This window comes from Coregonus clupeaformis, chromosome 19 (genome assembly GCF_020615455.1).
Source record: "Coregonus clupeaformis isolate EN_2021a chromosome 19, ASM2061545v1, whole genome shotgun sequence".
NCBI classification, from domain to species: domain Eukaryota; kingdom Metazoa; phylum Chordata; class Actinopteri; order Salmoniformes; family Salmonidae; genus Coregonus; species Coregonus clupeaformis.
The window spans coordinates 54327611-54350110 of NC_059210.1; the positions used below are offsets into that span (position 1 = coordinate 54327611).

General features: G+C 44.6%; 1 protein-coding gene across 5 annotated transcripts in view; it reads left to right on the forward strand.

The window, feature by feature from the left end:
- Positions 1 to 22500, forward strand: part of LOC121532282 (homeodomain-interacting protein kinase 2-like) — a 125548-nt gene that overhangs the window by 91097 nt on the left and 11951 nt on the right. For all 5 annotated transcript variants that reach the window (XM_041838128.1, XM_041838130.1, XM_041838131.1 and 2 more), the window contains exons 3-9: positions 2965 to 3088; positions 6078 to 6200; positions 9428 to 9514; positions 17391 to 17575; positions 17720 to 17882; positions 20542 to 20764; positions 21680 to 21801. In XM_041838128.1, the coding sequence (XP_041694062.1) occupies positions 2965 to 3088; positions 6078 to 6200; positions 9428 to 9514; positions 17391 to 17575; positions 17720 to 17882; positions 20542 to 20764; positions 21680 to 21801 (1027 nt within the window). The remainder of the gene's footprint in view (positions 1 to 2964; positions 3089 to 6077; positions 6201 to 9427; positions 9515 to 17390; positions 17576 to 17719; positions 17883 to 20541; positions 20765 to 21679; positions 21802 to 22500) is intronic.

Below are 22500 nucleotides of genomic sequence, written 5' to 3' on the forward strand. Positions count from 1 at the left end.
GCTCTCTCTCTCTCTCTGTCTCGCTCTCTCTTTCTCTATCTCTCTCTCTCTCTGTCTCGCTTTCTCTTTCTCTATCTCTCTCTCTCTCTGTCTCGCTCTCTCTTTCTCTATCTCTCTCTCTCTCTGTCTCGCTCTCTCTTTCTCTATCTCTCTATCGCTCTGTCTCACTCTCTCTTTTTCTATCTCTCTGTCTCGCTCTCTCTTTCTCTATCTCTCTGTCTCGCTCTCTCTTTCTCTCTCTCTCTGTCTCGCTCTCTCTTTCTCTATCTCTCTCTCTCTCTGTCTCGCTTTCTCTTTCTCTATCTCTCTCTCTCTCTGTCTCGCTCTCTCTTTCTCTATCTCTCTCTCTCTGTCTCGCTCTCTCTTTCTCTATCTCTCTATCGCTCTGTCTCACTCTCTCTTTTTCTATCTCTCTGTCTCGCTCTCTCTTTCTCTATCTCTCTGTCTCGCTCTCTCTTTCTCTATCTCTCTGTCTCGCTCTCTCTTTCTCTATCTCTCTATCTCTCTGTCTCGCTCTCTCTTTCTCTATCTCTCTGTCTCGCTCTATCTTTCTCTATCTCCCTGTCTCACTCTCTCTTTCTCTATCTCCCTGTCTCACTCTCTCTTTCTCTATCTCTCTATCGCTTTGTCTCGCTCTCTCTTTCTCTATCTCTCTGTCTCGCTCTCTCTTTCTCTATCTCTCTCTCTCTCTCTCTTTTGATAGCTAGATATCCCTGTGTAAGTCTGCCACCGTGATACAGCTTGGTCCCAGCTGTTTCTCCTAATGTTAAACCTGCCATCTCTTTCACAAATAGACCAATGAGGAAGGTCCGAGAGGAGAGGAGTCTGAGGCCCATGTGGAAAATGTGATCAGATTCCCTCAGCCGTTGCCCCCCAAAGACACCGCCACTCCCCTCCCCCCAGTCCCATAGAGCCCTGCTCTTATCCCTGCTCTTATCCCTGCTCTTAGCCCTGCTCTTATCCCTGCTCTTAGCCCTGCTCTTAGCCCTGCTCTTATCCCTGCTCTTAGCTCTGCTCTTATCCCTGCTCTTAGCCCTGCTCTTATCCCTGCTCTTATCCCTGCTCTTATCCCTGCTCTTAGCCCTGCTCTTATCCCTGCTCTTAGCCCTGCTCTTAGCCCTGCTCTTATCCCTGCTCTTAGCCCTGCTCTTAGCCCTGCTCTTAGCCCTGCTCTTATCCACATTATCTGTTGTCTGGGCCTGTCTAGCAGGCTCCCGGCCAGGAGTTACGTCTCTGTCTCTCGCCCAAGCTGCCTTGGAGCCCCCGCTCCTCCGCTCCTCTCCGCTCGCCACGTTGTCATGAACACCACAGGCAGGGAATGCTGGGAATTCGGCGAGGGGCTCTCGGAGCAAACTGGGGACGGAAATGTTCCAGGATCAGCCTAAAGCTCAGAGAATTCTTGTCATGCCATTAAAATGTATCGCTGATAATGTTTTAAGATAAAGTAGTGCGTCTCTAGTGTGTGTTTATGTATGTGTGTGTGTGCGCGCGCGCGCGTGTGTGTACTTGTATGCACATGCGTGTGTGTTTGTGTGTGAGACAGCGTCTCCAGTTCACTGTATAGTTCACTCTGAAGTCACAGTGAGTTTCCCTCATTGGGGACCGAGGCAGTCTGCGTAGTAATTTAAACGCTCATCAGAGACTCAGTGGACTGCATTAAAATCTAACTGGTCTAGTGTAACAGAGCTCATGGTGAGTCCACAGTTAAAGGTATCATTTTCTAAATCGTTTGTCAGTCGTGGCACTCGTATAACCGAGACAGTGATTTTCTTCCTGCTCAGTGCTCACTCAGGCCCAGTTATTTATTGGTGGCGCTCATGAAGTGGCCCCTTGACCCCTGTGTTTTGTAAAGGCCCAGGAGTCTAGGAACCTGGTAACCGGGCTCTGGGGTTCTTAACTCTCCTTTGCAAACAGTCCGGATTCGGACGAGGGCTGCTCTGGCTATATATATATGTTGGTTTTATTTTTCATGGCGGCATAATTTATTCCACATTCGGCCTGTAACCAAAACCCATCTTCTTCCCTAGATTACCCTCCCACTCTCCTCTCCCCCATATTTTATCCCAAAACCCAGACTCCCCAAGGTTTGGGCATCCCGATTGGCTCCTGCACGGCTATCAATCAATTAGCTCCGGCCCCCCCCAACGGTTAGCACTAAAATCAACAGCGTGACTGCCAGTGCCATTTGAAGGAGAATCAAAGAAAACAAAGTCCTTCAACTTTTCTCAAAGCTTCTCTAAACAAGTGAGATGTTTGCATTAAAGGCAGAGAGCTGGTCTGAGATCAGTGTAAGATAACATATCAGGGAATGACAGGCTGATTGATTAGTTTATCTTGGGCGGAACGTTAAGACTGCTGCTGGCAATGGAATCAAATTAAGTAATGTTTGTTTCGGGAATGTTTTGAATAGAGAGGCCCAGTTAGCTGATGTCTTGGGAGGGTTAGCTGCTGCTCCTAACACTGAAGAAAGTGAATGTCACTCATTTGTTTGCTTCTCCCAGATTAGATCTTTCATTAAAGTTAGTGTTACATTGACACATTTTCTGATGACAAGGGCCGGGATTCAATCCAACGCAGATTAACAACCTGCACACAGCAATATACTTTTAAAAGCTATTTTCCCAACGTTTACAGAGATCATGTTCGCTGTAAAGGCCAAGTTGGCTCAAGCAGAAAAGTAAATTGCAGTGCACAGGTCGTTTATCTGCATTTGTTTGAATCTCTGTCATGGTCTTTGCCAGGTTAGATACAATGTGCGGTCAGTTCCATAGCTCATACAGATGATCCTTCTTGTACCATTGCTTACCTTACAGAAATACTCTGGCCTGTATCTAACCATGCTGTCTGTCTGTCTGTCTCTCTCTCTCTCTCTCTCTCTCTCTCTCTCTCTCTCTCTCTCTCTCTCTCTCTCTCTCTCTCTCTCTCTCTCTCTCTCTATCTCTTTCTCTCTCTCTCTCTCCTCAGAGCTCCAGAGATCATCCTGGGCCTGCCCTTCTGTGAGGCCATCGACATGTGGTCCCTGGGCTGTGTCATCGCTGAGCTCTTCCTAGGCTGGCCCCTCTACCCAGGAGCCTCCGAGTACGACCAGGTAGGTCTGAGGGTCTGCCCATGGGGGGGTGATAACCTGAAACATAATGAGTGATGCCTAAATGAGAGAAAGCCTCCAAGACAAGAACTAGAAGAAGTTGTTTCTGAATGCTACTATAAACAGGAAATGTAAAAGAGTTCAACCATTTCAATCTATCAAGGTGTGCATTTTGCAATAGTTGCATACTAAGAGTTCTGCTTTCACATAGGATTTACAGTATTTTGCCGGTAGAAAGAATTGGACAATGTTTATATGACCCCCTTACAAACAGGCTAATTTTTACCACATTCTTGCCTGCATAAGCCTTTAATATCTCCCTCATGCTGGTGATGAGTGGTAGTAGTGGTGTACAGATGTGGGTGGGCGTCTATTTTAATAAACCATTGAATATACACCATCAAAAATAAATATATTATTCATTATTTTAGGCAGGGCCTAAGAAACATTACAAGACTAATAAAATGTATTTTCAAAACAATAGAATGGCATATTATGAGTTTTATTATGTTGGTCTAAATAAATGAAATCAATAGTTCATTATTTTGTTCATTAAACCGAAAAGACACACCTACCCCGATCACAGTCAACACACATATATTTTGTAGTAAGAATATAATGGAATATAACAGAATAGAATACAACAAATATTTGTCCCACACAACTTGTGTCACGGGAACGTGTGGAACCGCTGTCATATAAAAGTGATATTTTGAAACAGAGCCCATCCTTTTTAAATCTCTTGCCTACCCTCACTCCACTTTGTTAGGGAGCAGGTGTAGGGTCTTACATTGAGAGTATCTTCATCATGATACCGCATGGGAGTCTCCTGTTGATGTTTCACAACCACGGGGTCTTGGAGTTGCCTATAAGCGATCTACCAAAATAATAGGCCTACACTTGATTTAGGCTACATTATTGCTTGCTAAATGTTTCTGATCAGTGACAGATAAGCAAACTAAAAGATTAGCTATACCACCTCCACTTATTTGCCCAGCCAGAGACCAATTAACCAAATAGCCTATACAGATGGAGATTCAGTGAAACAAAATCACATTGATTGAGACAAGTCAGTGAAGTTACAGGCTTTTGGTTGGGAGTAGGTCTAGGCTAATAAGTGACTGCGAATGAAGAACAAAATAATCCACTTGTTAAAGTACATAACATGCTGGCAAAATGTTCTAATAAAGGAGCCAACCAGACAAGATAATCATGAGCAGCACTCACCTCAACATAGCTAACATTTCCCCAGGGTAATTGTAGCCTAACCAATATCCAAACGGAGATTCAGTGAAAACATTGATTGATTTGACATTGATTGATTTATCAAGATGAGTCCCCACACTTGTCTGAAAGCAGTGTGATGGCGCTGTCCCAATCAAAACGGTGCTGAAATTATCATCTAGTTGACTACAAGCGGGTAGGCTATTGCTTCAAATGTATTATAACAATTGGATAACTTTGGGAGTTTCAGTAAGCAACAATTTGATGACTTCGATTACATTATCCTACTTTATTCCAATATTTTCATCATTCAGTGATAATTATTTCCATAGTAATTCTTTATGGATCCATCCAGTTGTGGTTAAGAAAACAGGTTATGCTTAGTGGTTGGCAGTGACATGAAGTGACATGCCTCACAAAGTTTAGAACTGGCAAGAGAATGGTTAACTGGTGCTGCCTAGCAACCATCAAGAGTGCGCCAATGCCGTCTCAGCATTACATACTAAGCCGTAGGTAGAAGTTTACCGAAATGATTACTAGGTGAAATAAACGTTTCGGAAAAGATAAGGAAAAGGCTGAAAAAAGTTGGCAGTATAGTAAAGTTGGCGGAAAAACGTCTTAGTATAAAAGGAATATAAGAGTCACTAGTCCACTTCAGGACAAGTCATAAGATATTGCTAGAAGTCAATGTCACAATTTAGTGTAAGTTAGAAGTCAGGGAGGAGGGGAGAGCATCAATTTGATAGCTTTGCAAATTAGAGTTGCTCTTAGATATTTTTCAGCACGGGTGAAAAAAACAGCTTGATTTGTTCTGAGAGATGGAGCAACACTCGCCCAAGGCTTTCCCATAGAGCCTAATCTGAGTTTGTTAAAGAAAAAGACAGAGATAGATAGAGAGAGAGAAGAGAGAGAGCGAGAGATGGGGGAAAGAGAGATAGAGAGAGAGAAGAGAGGAACAGAAAGAGAGAGAGATGAGTGGAACAGAGAGATGTGTTGCTCTGGAGCACCAGAGCGCTGCTAATTGGGGCGAGTGGCTCAGTGGCATCTGCTGGGATAAACAGAGAGGTTGCAGAGGCATCAGGAGATGCCTGTCTGTTGGAGGAGACGAGACACCACACACACACACACACACACACACACTTATAAACAGAGACGCACGCACGCACACACACACACACACACACACACACACACACACACACACACACACACACACACACACACACGCCTCATCCCTATCATTCACATAACAGGACTAACCATACATAGTACACACATGAGCCCAGGCAGCATCTGATACTGCCTGACATCAGCTCTCTCCATGTGTTTTTCTTGGTTAGGTCATCTGGTAGGTGAAAACTCATGACCAGTAATAAATCACAGTTAGGGCAGAGTTTTTCCTGACCACATGACCTCACCAGGTTGACCCTGCTGTGAAAATGAATCACATCTAATGCATAACACAACCTTGTCACACACTGTCATTTTATTAGTAATGTATTATACTGCATCTGTATGGGTCTAGGCATATTCCCTCTGTAGTGAACATATTGAGGAGGTATGATTATTATAGCATAATCACCCCAATGATTTCTGCCAGCAATGATTTTCTAACTCTCACTAGGATTTTCAGTTAAATCAATTTGACTCAAAAGGGCAAAACAATATCCAATTAAGCGTGCCTTGTCTGCATTTTAATGCTGTTTGGCTGATTGTGTGAAACTCTGAATGCATAGTTGATGTGTTATTTGATATTTGTCCTCTCTAGATCCGGTACATCTCTCAGACACAAGGGCTGCCTGCGGAGTACCTCCTGAGTGCAGGGACTAAGACTACCAGATTCTTCAACAGAGACACAGACTCCACCAACTACCCCCTGTGGAGGCTGAAGGTAGGCCTCTAGCACACACACACACACACACACACACACACACACACACACACACACACACAGAAACACACACACTTGAGAAATACTAATTACGATTGCCCTTTTGTTGCACCAAAACTTTCCATATAGATCAAAAGAGCAGTTAGGTTTCCCAGAGCATTGTTCCAGAGGAGTCGATACTGTAGAACTATAGAAGCCCAGTGTGAGGCATTCACAGGACAGACTCAACACTGGCTCTAAACAAAGTGAAAGCCTAATGACAGCTAAATGGATTTGTGTGAGAGGATTTGGTAACTGGAACTGGGTCTGATGAATCCAGCTCTCTTCACTCGCGCACACATGAACACACATGCACACATGCACACACGCACTCACGCACTCACTCACACACTCACGCACACACGCACACACATACACGCACACACTCTGTGTCCCTCTATGCAGGCCACTCAATAAGGAGTTGGCCAGTTTTTTCCTCATTAACTGGGTAAACTTTCTTGTGTCATGCGGCGAATCTGCAGACATAGTTTTACTGTATTGCACGTTCTGACTCCACAATATCAATATCTCAGCTGGATACAGCTATATTCACCGCTCCGCTGCACTTAGTGATGTTCTCTTCCAAGATTGATCAGGTCTCAACACGAGTGTGTCTTAAAAATTGTGCTTTAGTCCCTATAAAGTGCACTACTTTTGACCAGACCTATGGGCCCTGTTCAAAAGTAGTGCACTATATAGGGAATAGGGTAGGGCTGCACGACGTTGGCAAATAATCAAATTGCGATTTTTACCAAATATTGCGAAATTAAATGTGTATTCGGATTCTATGGTTGGTGTTATTTGGCATGACAACTAATGAAAAAGCCAGGTACATTAGAAGTTGTTGTGACAAGGAGGAACCAAAGTGTTGGTCAGAGTTTCCCAGGGGACCCTTATTACATTTGAATGTTCAATTCATGGCGTAAAAAAAATGTGCAGTCTCTTGCGATATGGATATTGCACATGTCAATATTGCAATTTCAATTAAAATGTCATTAATTGTGAAGCCCTAGAATAGTGTGCCATTTAGGACATACAGTGAGGGGGAAAAAGTATTTGATCCCCTGCTGATTTTGTACGTTTGCCCACTGAAAACATTTCAGACGTTTCTTGTAGTTGGCCACCAGGTTTGCACACATCTCAGGAGGGATTTTGTCCCACTCCTCTTTGCAAATCTTCTCCAAGTCATTAAGGTTTTCGAGGCTGACGTTTGGCAACTCGAACCTTCAGCTCCCTCCACAGATTTTCTATGGGATTAAGGTCTGGAGACTGGCTAGGCCACTCCAGGACCTTAATGTGCTTCTTCTTGAGCCACTCCTTTGTTGCCTTGGCTGTGTGTTTTGGGTCATTGTCATGCTGGAATACCCATCCACGACCCATTTTCAATGTCCTGGCTGAGGGAAGGAGGTTCTCACCCAAGATTTGACGGTACATGGCCCCGTCCATCGTCCCTTTGATGCGGTGAAGTCGTCCTGTCCCCTTAGCAGATAAACACCCCCAAAGCATAATGTTTCCACCTCCATGTTTGACGGTGGGGATGGTGTTCTTGGGGTCATAGGCAGCATTCCTCCTCCTCCAAACACGGTGAGTTGAGTTGATGCCAAAGAGCTCGATTTTGGTCTCATCTGACCACAACACTTTCACCTAGTTCTCCTCTGAATGATTCAGATGTTCATTGGCTAACTTCAGACGGCCCTGTATATGTGCTTTCTTGAGTAGGGGGACCTTGCGGGCGCTGCAGGATTTCAGTCCTTCACGGCGTAGTGTGTTACCAATTGTTTTCTTGGTGACTATGGTCCCAGCTGCCTTGAGATCATTGACAAGATTCTCCCGTGTAGTTCTGGGCCGATTCCCCACCGTTCTCATTATCATTGCAACTCCACGAGGTGAGATCTTGCATGGAGCCCCAGGCTGAGGGAGATTGACAGTTCTTTTGTGTTTCTTCCATTTGAGAATAATCGCACCAACTGTTGTCACCTTCTCACCAAGCTGCTTGGCGATGGTCTTGTAGCCCATTCCAGGCTTGTGTAGGTCTACAATCTTGTCCCTCACATCCTTGGAGAGCTCTTTGGTATTGGCCATGGTGGAGAGTTTGGAATCTGATTGATTGATTGCTTCTGTGGACAGGTGTCTTTTATACAGGTAAGAAGCTGAGATTAGGAGCACTCCCTTTAAGAGTGTGCTCCTAATCTCAGCTCGTTACCTGTATAAAAGACACCTGGGAGCCAGAAATCTTTCTGATTGAGAGGGGGTCAAATACTTATTTCCCTAATTAAAATGCAAATCAATTTATAACATTTTTGACATGCGTTTTTCTGGATTATTTTGTTGTTATTCTGTCTCTCACTGTTCAAATAAACCTACCATTAAAATTATAGACTGATCATTTCTTTGTCAGTGGGCAAACGTACGAAATCAGCAGGGGATCAAATACTTTTTTCCCTCACTGTAAGCTTCGCTTCGATCTTGGCTTGCCGTGTATTTCCATTTGACAGCAGCCGTGAACATTATGAGACTGTAATTCAAATTACTACAGTGTGTTTAGTCAGAGTTTTCTTCTGCTAATAGGTCTGTAAGATTATTGTGGGTGTGTATGTGCATTTGTGTGTGTCCATGCGTACATGTGTGTCCCTGCCTGTGTGTGTGTCTAATGGGCACTTTGTGTGTGTATTCCACCACACCAGGCCTGCTCCACAGACATGGCTGTTTGATTAGTGTTTGTGTGTTACCCCAGGGTTGCTTAAAGGGCAAGCTCAGTCCTGCTAGCTAGCTCAGTCCTGCTAGCTAGCTCCAGATCCTGCTAGCTAGCTCCAGTCCTGCTAGCTAGCTCAGTCATGCTAGCTAGCTCAGTCATGCTAGCTAGCTCAGTCCTGCTAGCTAGCTCAGTCCTGCTAGCTAGCTCAGTCCTGCTAGCTAGCTCCAGTCCTGCTAGCTAGCTCCAGTCCTGCTAGCTAGCTCAGTCATGCTAGCTAGCTCAGTCATGCTAGCTAGCTCAGTCCTGCTAGCTAGCTCAGTCCTGCTAGCTAGCTCCAGTCCTGCTAGCTAGCTCAGTCCTGCTAGCTAGCTCAGTCCTGCTGCTGATTAACATGAGTCTGAAATGAGGGGAATGTAAATAGAGTATTTTCAGAGACTAGAGGAACTCTGATGGGAACTGAATGGAACATCTGCTTCTTGTCTTCTCTCCACAGACACCTGAGGACCATGAGGGAGAGATGGTGATCAAGTCCAAGGAGGCCCGGAAGTACATCTTTAACTGCCTGGATGATATGGCTCAGGTTCAGAGCACTGTATATACAATACACACACACACACACACCCACCCACCCTCAGGCAGCAGAGCCTCAATGCATATGCAGCTAGTCGAAGAGGGAAATGAAACCAGCTCACTCTGACCGAAACCCTTCCTCATTTCTGATTCTTATTTTCTTTTTTCTTCTTCTCTAAAACCACCACTTAATAAATGACAGACTAATATCGGAGTCGAGCATGTGGTCAACTCGGTCACAGTATTTGATGTGTGTAGTTTGCTTTCTTATTTAAGCTGGGTTGAATGTTGCGGCCATCCCTTAACTGGATGCGTCTGTGTAATACATGTACACAACATGACAGAGACGGCTAGAGGAGTTGCTGTGTGGGAACCAAGACGGTGTTGTGCCTATGACTCAGCGGGTTAGCCTTTAGCCCTTAGCTAGGTCGTATTCATTAGGAAAGTGTTTTAAAACATTTCACATTGTAAAATGAAAATAGGTGTTTCTTGTTGGACAGGTCCAGGTAGTCCCTGCCTGTTTCAGTCCGTTTTATTCAGTTTGGTGCCTAATATACATGACTCTGCTCTCACCAACCAAGGTTTGCAGAGGGAAAACTTGTGGGAACCCATTTGTTTGATAAAACAAAGAGAGGACACATTACAACATTAAGTAACCAGAAAGTGACTCATACCCAACCCTGGTGTGGAAAAGCACTGTCAACAGACAGCTTATATCTTATGTCACTCATAACTTGTCTTCTCTCCCTAATGCCACGGTGGGAAAGTTGACACAGACCTATGACATTTAGCAGATTATGATGATATGATAGTGTGTCTGTCTATATTTTGTTCTTACTGTCACCCGCCCAAACATACTTGTTTTTCCAGCACACATACAGTACTTACCGGTATTGACGCATGGAAACCCTGATACATTTCCCAGGCATCTAAAATGTCTTGTTTCTTCTGGGGAGGATAAGGAGCTGTCAATGTACATTTACATTTTAGTCATTTAGCAGACGCTCTTATCCAGAGCGACTTACTGATTAAGTCAGGTAATATGACTGAGGTCTGCAATATGAATGCAGTTTCCAATGCACACACACACACACACACGCACACACACACACATAAATATATACACACACACACAACACACAATACATACACAACACGCACGCACACACACACACACACACACACACACACACACACACACACACACACACAGAGTCTGTCACGTAAAGCTCTTGGGATCCTCCACCTCATGCAAACCTACACACATGTTCACTTCACTGTTGTGCCATCTGGACTATTAGAGTTGACCAGTACCCAGCCAGAGTGCTCCAGGTCTGGCATAGCATGCATAGCGTGCAGCCACAGCGGCAGCGGTGCTCAGTGAAGTTAGTGCCTCTGCCTGAGCTAGTTTAGGAGGCCATACCTCCAAGCTGCTCCTACTCCCAGACACAAAACAGTGGTCTAATAAAATCAACATGCACAGGCCAGGTCACCAGGGTCAGCACTCACTCTGAGCCTCTCTGTCCCCGTACTACGCGCGCGCACACACACACACACACACACACACACACACACACACACACACACACACACACACACACACACACACACACACACACACACACACACACACACATAGATACACACATGCATGCAAGCACACACACACACACACACACACACACTGACACACAAGGTTACTGAAAGAAACAGAGTAGACTGAGAGCTAGTCCTAATGAGGAGAAAATATCAGATTCAGAATCCAGGGCCAGATAAATAAGTAAGCAGTGTGGACATCTGTCTTAATTTGTATGATGGACGATAGCTGAAAGCACAGAGGGACTGGAGAGAGAGATTTGGGTCAGTTACCGGGACGTCTGCCCATGGTGAGATTGTTGTTGCCTCCACACTGTCGTGGGAAATGTGCGGAGAGCTGAAAGTTCTGGAGGATCCATCTCCGTCTGATCCCTTGTTAGGACCAGCTGAACTGAATGGAGGTCTAAAGAGAATTAGGGAGGGCAAGACATCTGGGTGGTGAGGACATTTTAACCACACCACTCTTGAGACCCAGCATGACTTTACAATAACGTTGCTGACAGTGAAGCAATGGCTGAAATACAAGCATTCTGCTCCTCACGTTCAGTTTCACTCGAGCTACTCTCTCTTTCCTCTGGGTAATACTACTGACCTCAACCTAAATGTGATGCTGTTGGTTTTCCCTCAGCATTTAAGTTGGCCAACATGAAACCTGATGTTTTAAACTTGTTTGTTACAGATCACAGTTTTGCATGGTTAACTCCACCTCTCCTCAGGCACAGGAAGCCGGATGTGTCCCAGTGCTGCTTAGACATCTTCTGTCCTGTCCTGATGTTCTCTAGTGTCATATCTTGTCACAGCTCCTCAGCATAGAAATAGATGCATTAGATTCTAGATTATATTTCTATAATAGCATCTGCTGTCCTGTTTTTGTGTTCTGGAGTGCTATGTCATGTCACAGGCCCTCAGCAGCATAGAAATAGAAAGTTAGATTATAGATTATATTTCTATAATTGCATGTGCTATCCTGTTTTTGTGTTGTGGAGTGCCATGTCACAGGTCCTCAGCAGCAAAGAAATATAATTACTAGATTCTAGATTCTATTCTATGATAGCAGATGTGTCTCTGAAGCAGTGGTGGAAAAAGTACCAAATTGTTATACTTGAGAAAAAGTAAAGCTACCTTAATAGAAAATGACTCAAGTAAAATACTACTTCAGTAAAAGTATAAAAGTATTTGGTTTTAAATATTCTTAAGTATCAAAAGTAAAAGTACAAATAATTTAAAATTACTTCTATTAAGCAATTTACGGATAGTCAAAGGCACACCCAACACTCAGACATCATTTACAAATGAAGCATTTGTGTTTAGTGATTCCGCCAGATCAGAGGCAGTAGAGATGACCAGGGATATTCTCTTAATAAAAGTGTGTGAATTGGACCATTTTCCTGTCCTGTTAAGCATTCAAAATGTAACAAGTAGTTTTGGATGTCAGGGAAAATGTATGGAGTAAAAAGTACATTATTTTCTTTAGGAATGTAGTAGAGTAAAAGTAAAAGTTGTCAAAAATATAAATAGTAAAGTATAGATACCCCAAAAAACTACTTAAGTAGTACTTTAAAGTATTTTTACTTAAGTACTTTACACCACTGCTCTGAAGCCAGAAATATCCATTGACATGCATTTACAGACACTCTACTCGTTATGTAATATAGGACTATACTCAATTTCTGAGCTTTTTGTGTTGTGGCAGGATAAAGAGTAGTGATGATTATACTAAAAGTCTTCTACTGCTTTGTTGCTCTTGGACTTAATTGTGAAGCCCACTCCTATGGAGACATTGCTCTGTCTCTACATTGAATCAATGCACTACAATACCATGCATTGGTATTCTCTGTAACATTAAAATACGTACATTTCTGCTGTGCTACAGTGTTAGTATGGAGTTAGATTGCCGCGGCACACATACACAGAGGCGACACATTTGCAATCTGACCGAGCGCATTTCCCAAAGTCATCTTTCCCTCTCGCAGAGGACAGTGTGATTATTTCCCCACCTCATTCCAGAGATTATTCCTTTATCACGCCGAATGATGATGTGCGAGGCAGGGAGGGGTTAGGGATGGATCCTGAATAACATGAACGAGAACTGAATCAGATTGGTTAGCGTTTACTGGCTGTACATCAGATAGTCCCTGAAGCAGGGCTACAGAGATAAGCCGTGTGTCTTTATGAAAAACAGGCCCGCTATCTCACCATGGTAATCCCAATCAACAAGCATGCCTGTCCCTGACCCTGTCTGTGTCCCTGTCCCCCAGACATAGACATGCCACTGAAGGCTGTGGGCTGCTCCAGATCGGCCTCTGCCTCAGTCTCTGTCTCTGCCCCCTCAGCCTTTGCCTCTGCCTATACCTCTACCTCTCTCTGCTTCTGCCTCTGCCTCAGCCCCTTCCTCTACCTCTCTCTCGACCTCTCTCTCTGCCTCTACCTCTACCTCTCTCTACCTCTACTGCTTAAATCAAATCAAATCAAATCAAATTTTATTGGCCACATGCGCCGAATACAACAGGTGCAGACATTACAGTGAAATGCTTACTTACAGCCCTTAACCAACAGTGCATTTATTTATAATAAAAAAAGTAGAATAAAACAACAAAAAAGTGTTGAGAAAAAAAGAGCAGAAGTAAAATAAAATAACAGTAGGGAGGCTATATATACAGGAGGGTACCGGTGCAGAGTCAATGTGCGGGGGCACCGGCTAGTTGAGGTAGTTGAAGTAATATGTACATGTGGGTAGAGTTAAAGTGACTATGCATAGATAATTAACAGAGTAGCAGCAGCGTAAAAAGATGGGGTGGGGGGGCAGTGCAAATAGTCTGGGTAGCCATGATTAGCTATTCAGGAGTCTTATGGCTTGGGGGTAGAAGCTGTTGAGAAGTCTTTTGGACCTAGACTTGGCACTCCGGTACCGCTTGCCGTGCGGTAGCAGAGAGAACAGTCTATGACTAGGGTGGCTGGAGTCTTTGACAATTTTGAGGGCCTTCCTCTGACACCGCCTGGTATAGAGGTCCTGGATGGCAGGAAGCTTGGCCCCAGTGATGTACTGGGCCATACGCACTACCCTCTGTAGTGCCTTGCGGTCGGAGGCCAAGCAGTTGCCATACCAGGCGGTGATGCAACCAGTCAGGATGCTCTCGATGGTGCAGCTGTAGAATTTTTTGTGGATCTGAGGACACATGCCAAATCTTTTCAGTCTCCTGAGGGGGAATAGGCTTTGTCGTGCCCTCTTCACGACTGTCTTGGTGTGTTTGGACCATGATAGTTCGTTGGTGATGTGGACACCAAGGAACTTGAAGCTCTCAACCTGTTCCACTACAGCCCGTCGATGAGAATGGGGGCGTGCTCAGTCCTCTTTTTTTTCCTGTAGTCCACAATCATCTCCTTTGTCTTGGTCACGTTGAGGGAGAGGTTGTTATCCTGGCACCACACGGCCAGGTCTCTGACCTCCTCCCTATAGGCTGTCTCATCGTTGTCTGTGATCAGGCCTACCACTGTTGTGTCGTCGGCAAACTTAATGATGGTGTTGGAGTCGTGCCTGGCAAATGCAGTCATGGGTAAACAGGGAGTACAGGAGGGGACTGAGCACGTACCCCCTAAGGGGCCACGTGTTGAGGATCAGTGTGGCAGATGTGTTGTTACCCTACCCTTACCACCTGGGGGCGGCCCGTCAGGAAGTCCAGGATCCAGTTGCAGAGGGAGGTGTTTAGTCCCAGGATCCTTAGCTTAGTGATGAGCTTTGAGGGCACTATGGTGTTGAATGCTGAGCTGTAGTCAATGAATAGCATTCTCACGTAGGTGTTCCTCTTGTCCAGGTGGGAAAGGGCAGTGTGGAGTGCAATAGAGATTGCATCATCTGTGGATCTGTTGGGGCGGTATGCAAATTGGAGTGGGTCTAGGGTTTCTGGGATAATGGTGTTGATGTGAGCCATGACCAGCCTTTCAAAGCACTTCATGGCTACAGACGTCAGTGCTACGGGTCGGTAGTCATTTAGGCAGGTTATCTTAGAGTCCTTGGGCACGGACTATGGTGGTCTGCTTGAAACATGTTGGTATTACAGACTCAGTCAGGGACATGTTGAAAATGTCAGTGAAGACACTTGCCAGTTGGTCAGCACATGCTCGGAGTACACGTCCTGGTAATCCGTCTGGCCCTGCGGCCTTGTGAATGTTGACCTGCTTAAAAGTCTTACTCACATCGGCTACGGAGAGCGTGATCACATAGTCATCTGGAACAGCTGGTGCTCTCATGCATGCTTCAGTGTTGCTTGCCTCGAAGTGAGCATAGAAGTGGTTTAGCTCGTCTGGTAGGCTTGTGTCACTGGGAAGCTCGCGGCTGTGCTTCCCTTTGTAGTCTGTAATCGTTTTCAAGCCCTGCCACATCCGACGAGCGTCAGAGCCGGTGTAGTACGATTCAATCTTAGTCCTGTATTGACTCTTTGCCTGTTTGATGGTTCGTCGGAGGGCATAGCGGGATTTCTTATAAGCGTCCGGGTTAGAGTCCCACCCTTTAGCTCAGTGCAGATGTTTCCTGTAATCCATGGCTTCTGGTTGGGGTATGTACGTACGGTCACTGTGGGGACGACATCATCGATGCACTTATTGATGAAGCCAGTGACTGATGTGGTGTACTCCTCAATGCTATCTGAAGAATCCCGGAACATGTTCCAGTCTGTGCTAGCAAAACAGTCCTGTAGCTTAGCATCTGCGTCATCTGACCACTTTTTTATTAACCGGGTCACTGGTGCTTCCTGCTTTAGTTTTTGCTTATAAGCAGGATTCAGGAGGATAGAGTTATGGTCAGATTTGCCAAATGGAGGGCGAGGGAGAGCTTTGTATGCGTCTCTGTGTGTGGAGTAAAGGTGGTCTAGAATTTTTTTTCCCTCTGGTTGCACATTTAACATGCTGGTAGAAATTAGGTAGAACGGATTTAAGTTTCCCTGCATTAAAGTCCCCGGCCACTAGGAGCGCTGCTTCTGGATGAGCATTTTCCTGTTGACTTATGGCCTTATACAGCTCATTCAGTGCAATCTTAATGCCAGCATTGGTTTGTGGTGGTAAATAGACAGCTATGAAAAATATAGATGAAAACTCTCTTGGTAAATAGTGTGGTCTACAGCTTATCATAAGATACTCTACCTCAGGCGAGCAAAACCTCGAGACTTCCTTAGTATTTGATTTTGTGCACCAGCCACCCCTTGTCTTACCGGAGTCAGCCGTTCTATCCTGCCGATGTAGCGTATAGCCCGCTAGCTGTATGTTATTCATGTCGTCGTTCAGCCACAACTCTCTCTACCTCTACCTCACTCTCTACCTCTACCTCTCTCTCTACCTCTACCTCTCTCTCTTCCTCTACCTCTCTCTCTGCCTCTACCTCTCTCTCTGCCTCTACCTCTCTCTCTGCCTCTACCTCTCTCTCTACCTCTACCTCACTCTCTACCTCTACCTCTCTCTCTACCTCGACCTCTCTCTCTACCTCTACCTCTCTCTCTACCTCTACCTCTCTCTCTACCTCTACCTCTCTCTCTACCTCTACCTCTCTCTCTGCCTCTTCCTCTCTCTCTACCTCTACCTCTCTCTGTCTCTTCCTAAACACTGCTAACTTTCCACCCAAGGAGATTTCAGCTGCACTGCTGTCCAGTGTTTCTCCAGAAACCTCAATCGGAATGTTTAGGACAGATGAACCAACATTATGTTCCAAAAGCAGGCTCCCAGAAGTAATCCAGAGTATTTAAGTGTCTAGGTCAGCTCTAGAGGTGCTCAGAAGCTGCTCAAAAGGTGTCCTTTGTGTCTCTTTTAATAAGCAAACAGCAGTACGTATCAGGTTTCTTTTTTCGTTTATTTTCACTTCTCGGGCAAAAGATAAACTCCAGTGGCGCCGTCACAAAGAGTTTTAAGTGGCTCCACTCTTTGCTATGAATACCAGTGGAAATGTTTGTAATGTCAGTAAGGTGCAAGGTTATCACTTCGTGCTGTGACACTGATGTTGACACCCATTACTGTATGTGTGTGTATTAATAGTTCTATCCATGGGAAAAAACTGCAGTGTTCTTCCTGTAGTTTGCAGCAACAGTACAGCCCTTGAACACTCTGAAATGGCACCCTATTCACTATATAGTGCACTACATTTGACCAGGCCCTATAGGGCTCTAGTCAAAAGTAGTGCACTATATACATAATAGGGTGCCAAAAGTAGTGCACTATAAAGGGATTATAGGGTGTCATTTGCAAAAGTCCCTCTGCAGACTTTGAAATGCTAATCAAAAGTGTATGTGTGTTGGGTCTGTTTGCAGGTGAATATGACATCAGATTTGGAGGGCAGCGACATGCTGGCGGAGAAGGCAGACCGTAGAGAGTTCATCGACTTGTTGACCAAGATGCTTACGATCGACGCGGACAAACGGATCACCCCCATCGAGACCCTCAATCACCCCTTCGTAACCATGACCCACCTCCTCGACTTCCCCCACAGCACACAGTACGTCTAGAGATCCTCTCACATTTCTCATTTAGATAGTTAACTGTTAGCTGGGAGGAACAGATTATCTGGAGAAAGTCATAACAGATAAAAATGTAACAGAGGCACATGTATCTCTCTCCCTCCCCCTCCCTCTCTTCACAGTGTCAAGTCCTGCTTCCAGAACATGGACATCTGTAAGCATCGCATGGGCATGTACGACACGGTCAACCAGAGCAAGACCCCTTTCATCACCCACGTGGCCCCCAGCACCTCTACCAACCTCACCATGACCTTCAACAACCAGCTCAACACTGTGCACAGCCAGGTACCTACCATACACAGTGTGGATGGTTTTACTCAACACACTCCTCTCCATTCATACCCAGGTCGTACCAGCATAGTGTACTGTCTGCAGTGCTGTGACCAGCACTATCCTTAACCAGGTCATGTAATAAGCTTTTTCACTGCTAGATTCAGATCAGTGTGTAGCGTGTGTACCACTACCAGTGTGTAATACAACCACTAGATGGCTTGGTTAGTGTGTTTTTTCAGGCCAACACGGCACACAGCACAGTACACCCAATCAGCCCACATCACTTTTTTTGAAAGTAATGCAAGTTAACTCTCCCTAGTAGAATGCTAAAGCATCATATTGAGGCCACGACAGCCTGGTAAGGTATCTGTCTGTCTGTCTGTGCCTCAGGCCCAGTGGGGGCTGTCACAAACTGCTGATGAGATACATGACAACCTTACACTTCCTGCTTGCCTTGCAGTTTAGGCTACCAGCAGGCTTCCTCCTCTTCCTCTCCTCCTCCTGTTTCTCTCCATTTTGCCTTTGGTGCTTTAGCACGTCATGCTACTGTAGGGCTGTGTGGGCTGACTGTGACGCTAAATTGCTGACTTTTGCTTCTGCCGGAATCATGAAATGATTGCATGCTAAAGTTTTTCAGATTGTGCAGAATTATTTCTATACATTTGTCCCCCTATCCTACCCTAATTGGAGTAAACTAACGAACAACAATATTACTACTGCTACTTACAGCTATTTCGCTAACATCTACAGTACCTGTAGTTAAATAATTGTACATAAATGATATTCCTCTTTCTTCAAGTGCTGGAGTTTCAGCCACAGCGGCCAATGTCCACAGATGAACCCGTCTTTCCCAGTATAATACCATTTTGTTATTTCCTTTTGCAATACATCCCTCCATTTTACTGTGGTGTTACAAATAGGGAGGTCCTGAATTTCCCTAGTTTTAACATTTCTACTGACATTTTACAAATAGGTGTTCTTTATCACCAAACATAATATATTGACTGTTACAGAACCCACTCTGTGCAGAATGAGGTAAAACTAGACTTCACTATATGATTTAAATGGATTCATGTCATTTTTTCTACTTCGTCCTCCGAGTGCCGTGGTTCAGGGTGATATAGGCAGTGCTAAGTTAGTGATTTATTTAGCTGGGGAACATTGAAACATCTTAGAGTTTATTTTTTGCAGGCTCTCTCGTTGTTGTGCATGATGAATGCCACACTGGCATATTGATTATCTCCCCCGGTGCTCATCGAGCTTGCTAAGAAGTGCAAAATGAAAAATGAACATGCCGTCTCTGAATTTTTCAACTCCACAGGCTTAATGAAAAGACAGTAATTAGTCTGGGTGATGTCGAACAAATGGTATTTGAGTTAAGACCTGAGCGCACTGCGTGTCTTTAAAAGCATTTGTTCATATCAAGGCCATCTTTAAGCCTTACTTAGGGCTCATTGATGGTCTCCCCATGTCCAGGGTGGAATTCTTGAGGCACCAAACGGAAGAAAATGGACTGAAACCGGGAGGGACTACATAAACTTATCCAACAAGAACATTCGTTTGCAACGGTGTACCCTAATAGATACGGACCAGGTTTTACAACATACATTTCAAGTGCCTGACACCTTAGAAATATGGCTGCTCAAGGATAGCAATGTGGAGTCAAGATAGTGAAGCCGAGAGACAAAATGTCAGTTTGCCCCGTAACTACTCTGCTCATTATTAGACTTTGTTAAGCAACATTTCAATTTTAAGAGCATTGCATAAGCTTGATTCTTTCACTTAGGAATCCAGTTGGCTCTCTCCATGTTGACCCTCCTCATAGATAATTGCTTGTCTTGAGTACTGGGTCCAGGATGATTTGGATGCGTTGAGACATATTGTTGTGTAGCTAGAGAGAAGACAAAGACACTCGTCTCCATATCACCCTTTCATCTAACCTTACCAGGGCCCATGTTCACAAAGTGTCTGGGAGTGCTGATCTGGGATCAGTTTTGTCTTTTATATCATAATGAATAAGATTATATGGGCAGGGAGGACCTGGTCGTAGATCAGCACTCTCTCAGTGCTACATTAAAGCCTCTGGGTGTGTGTGTGTGTGTGTGGATTTAGCTGTGTACAAATAACTTATAGACAGAATCTATTCTGACATGCATACATGTAGTGGCTCTAACAGTGTATGCAGTATGGACAAACTGAGCCCCTGTGGCTCAATGTACTGTTTATGTAATTATAGCTCCTTGAATTAATAGCTTGTTGATTGAAGTTAATTTTAACATTGATTGTTGACTATTGGGCGAAGTTCTAGCATTGATCAGCACTTTTCTCTCTCTTTCCATCACATTCTGCCTTTCTCTCAGTGCTCTCACTCTGTTCACTGAAATGCAGTATCTACAGTACATTAAAGCTGTTGGACATAATCTGAGAAATATGACACTAATATTTATAATATTCTGAGGGAAATTACAATGGCCTAATTTTGTCCTCAGTTTGAATTTATTCTGAATGTTCCATATAGTCATCTAACACATTATCAAAAAATGACTGACAACGTTATTTTCTGATGAATGATTAAATCTCGTCCCCCAACAACCCTCATGACCTTTTGACCATACCACCACCACCCGACATCTCCTTATGGCTTTGCGTTTTGATCCCATCATTCCTTTAGGCCACCAACCTGGCTCCCTCCACCACCAGTACCACCCTTTCCCTTGGCAACTCCGATGTCTCCATACTAAACTACCGAGCTGCACTCTACCAGCCCTCCACAGCCTCCATGGCTGCCGTGGCACAGAGGAGCATGCCCCTGCATCCTGTGGCCCCTCAGCTCTGTGCTGCCCGGCCTGACCCCTTCCAGCAGGCCCTCATCGTCTGCCCACCTGGCTTCCAAGGTAAGAGGCTTTAGATTAACACAGTGAATGCTGTGTAACAAGGCCACAGATCTAGAATCAGATTACTCTATCCCCGAACTTAACCATTAGGGAGGGGGGAGGGGGGGGGGTGAACAAATATCTGATTCTGTATCAGTGGTAAGGCGTCCGTAAAGAGTGATTATTTCATGCCATCTTGGAACAGGTTTACTTTGAAAAATATCAGAAAGATTACAGATTGCAACGGGATCACCTGTATACATAAATGCTAAATGAGTTAATTAAAAACAGCACCTATAGGCCTTTCTATAGTCAGGTCTAAGGCTCAGTCAGTTTCAGTAGAGTAGATCAGCACTGTCTGGCACCAGCGAGTTCAGTTTTCTCCTGATGAGAGAAGGGCTTATGAATTTGTGAGCTGGAACTGCACTACAATGACTCTGCAAGCCTTTTGTTCTGTAGCTTCCACTGACCCCCCAAGGCAACGACAGTCTTCATGTTCAAAACGAGATGCTACGATATGTTTATGAGCTAATTAGTCATATGAAAGGATTTTAATATCTGTGATTTGATGCATTTTGCAGCACCACTTTTGTCTAATCTCTGTTTATGCGGTTAAGACTGAAATAAACATTATTTTTGTGTGATTTATGTGGAACAGCATATAATAATTTCCATTATTAGACAGTTTGCTCCACTCAACCAAGGGTTTATTGGGATGTAATTTATATTGCCATGACTACCTTTTTGTTTTCAAGTTGAATCAGTAATTGAGAGCAGTATCATTATAAACTGTTATAGTTTTTTTCCTATAGCAATTTTGACATCATTGTTTCTCCCAAGGTGCAGGCCTTTTTGTGTGGCACATAGTGTTGTTGTTGTTGTTGTTGTAGTTGTTGTAGTTGTTGTTGACCTCCTCTGTGTTGTTTGTGTTCTCAGGTCTGCAGGCATCTCCGTCCAAACACACGGGCTACTCTGTACGGATGGACAACGCCGTTCCCATAGTGACGCAGGCCCCCGGCGCCCAGCCCCTGCAGATCCAGCCAGGCCTGTTGACACAGGTAGGAAGTAGTGACTCAGTCCTTCGTCATGGAGATCAGGGGGCCCACATATATCCCTCCTGAACTCATAATGATAGCTCATCTTTGTTTCGCTGGATCATAATACACAGAACCTATTCTATTTACTGGGAGACATTCATACCTAAACACACATATGGCTATGACTAACAGGGTATTTTGTATGATTTGGTCATGGAAGCTACTTTGGAAAAGGTTGTACCTATGTATCCTTTTCTATATCATTGTAACAGGCTAGCCTTTGATCAAGGCAGGGAGTCAATCAGGGTGTTCTTGTGATCATTCTGCCCCTGCAGGCACTTGTTTTGACTGAGTGAGTTAAACCATGGTTCCAGTGTCCTCCCTCCCTCCTTTGAAATAACATAGCCATGCATTATTCCTACAGTATAGTAGAGCATTAAAGTAGAGTAGTAGAGTAGTAGACCACCTCTTCCTCTGGTTTCTAGACATTTCCATAAGAACTTTAATATCCCTGTAAAGTCCCAGGAGTCAGAAGGCTTCCCTTATCTATCGTTAATCATGTGGTAGGCAGCTAGCAAGGCTCTCTGAACTGTGAGGAAGACTAATCTGTCAGATACCGAATGGTGATTAGCTTCAGGGCTGCTTTCTCAGTCAGGCGCTCTGAAATGACAGGACTCAGAGGAGAAGGACAGGTTTGGAAAGGCTTGGAGGGGTTTGAGG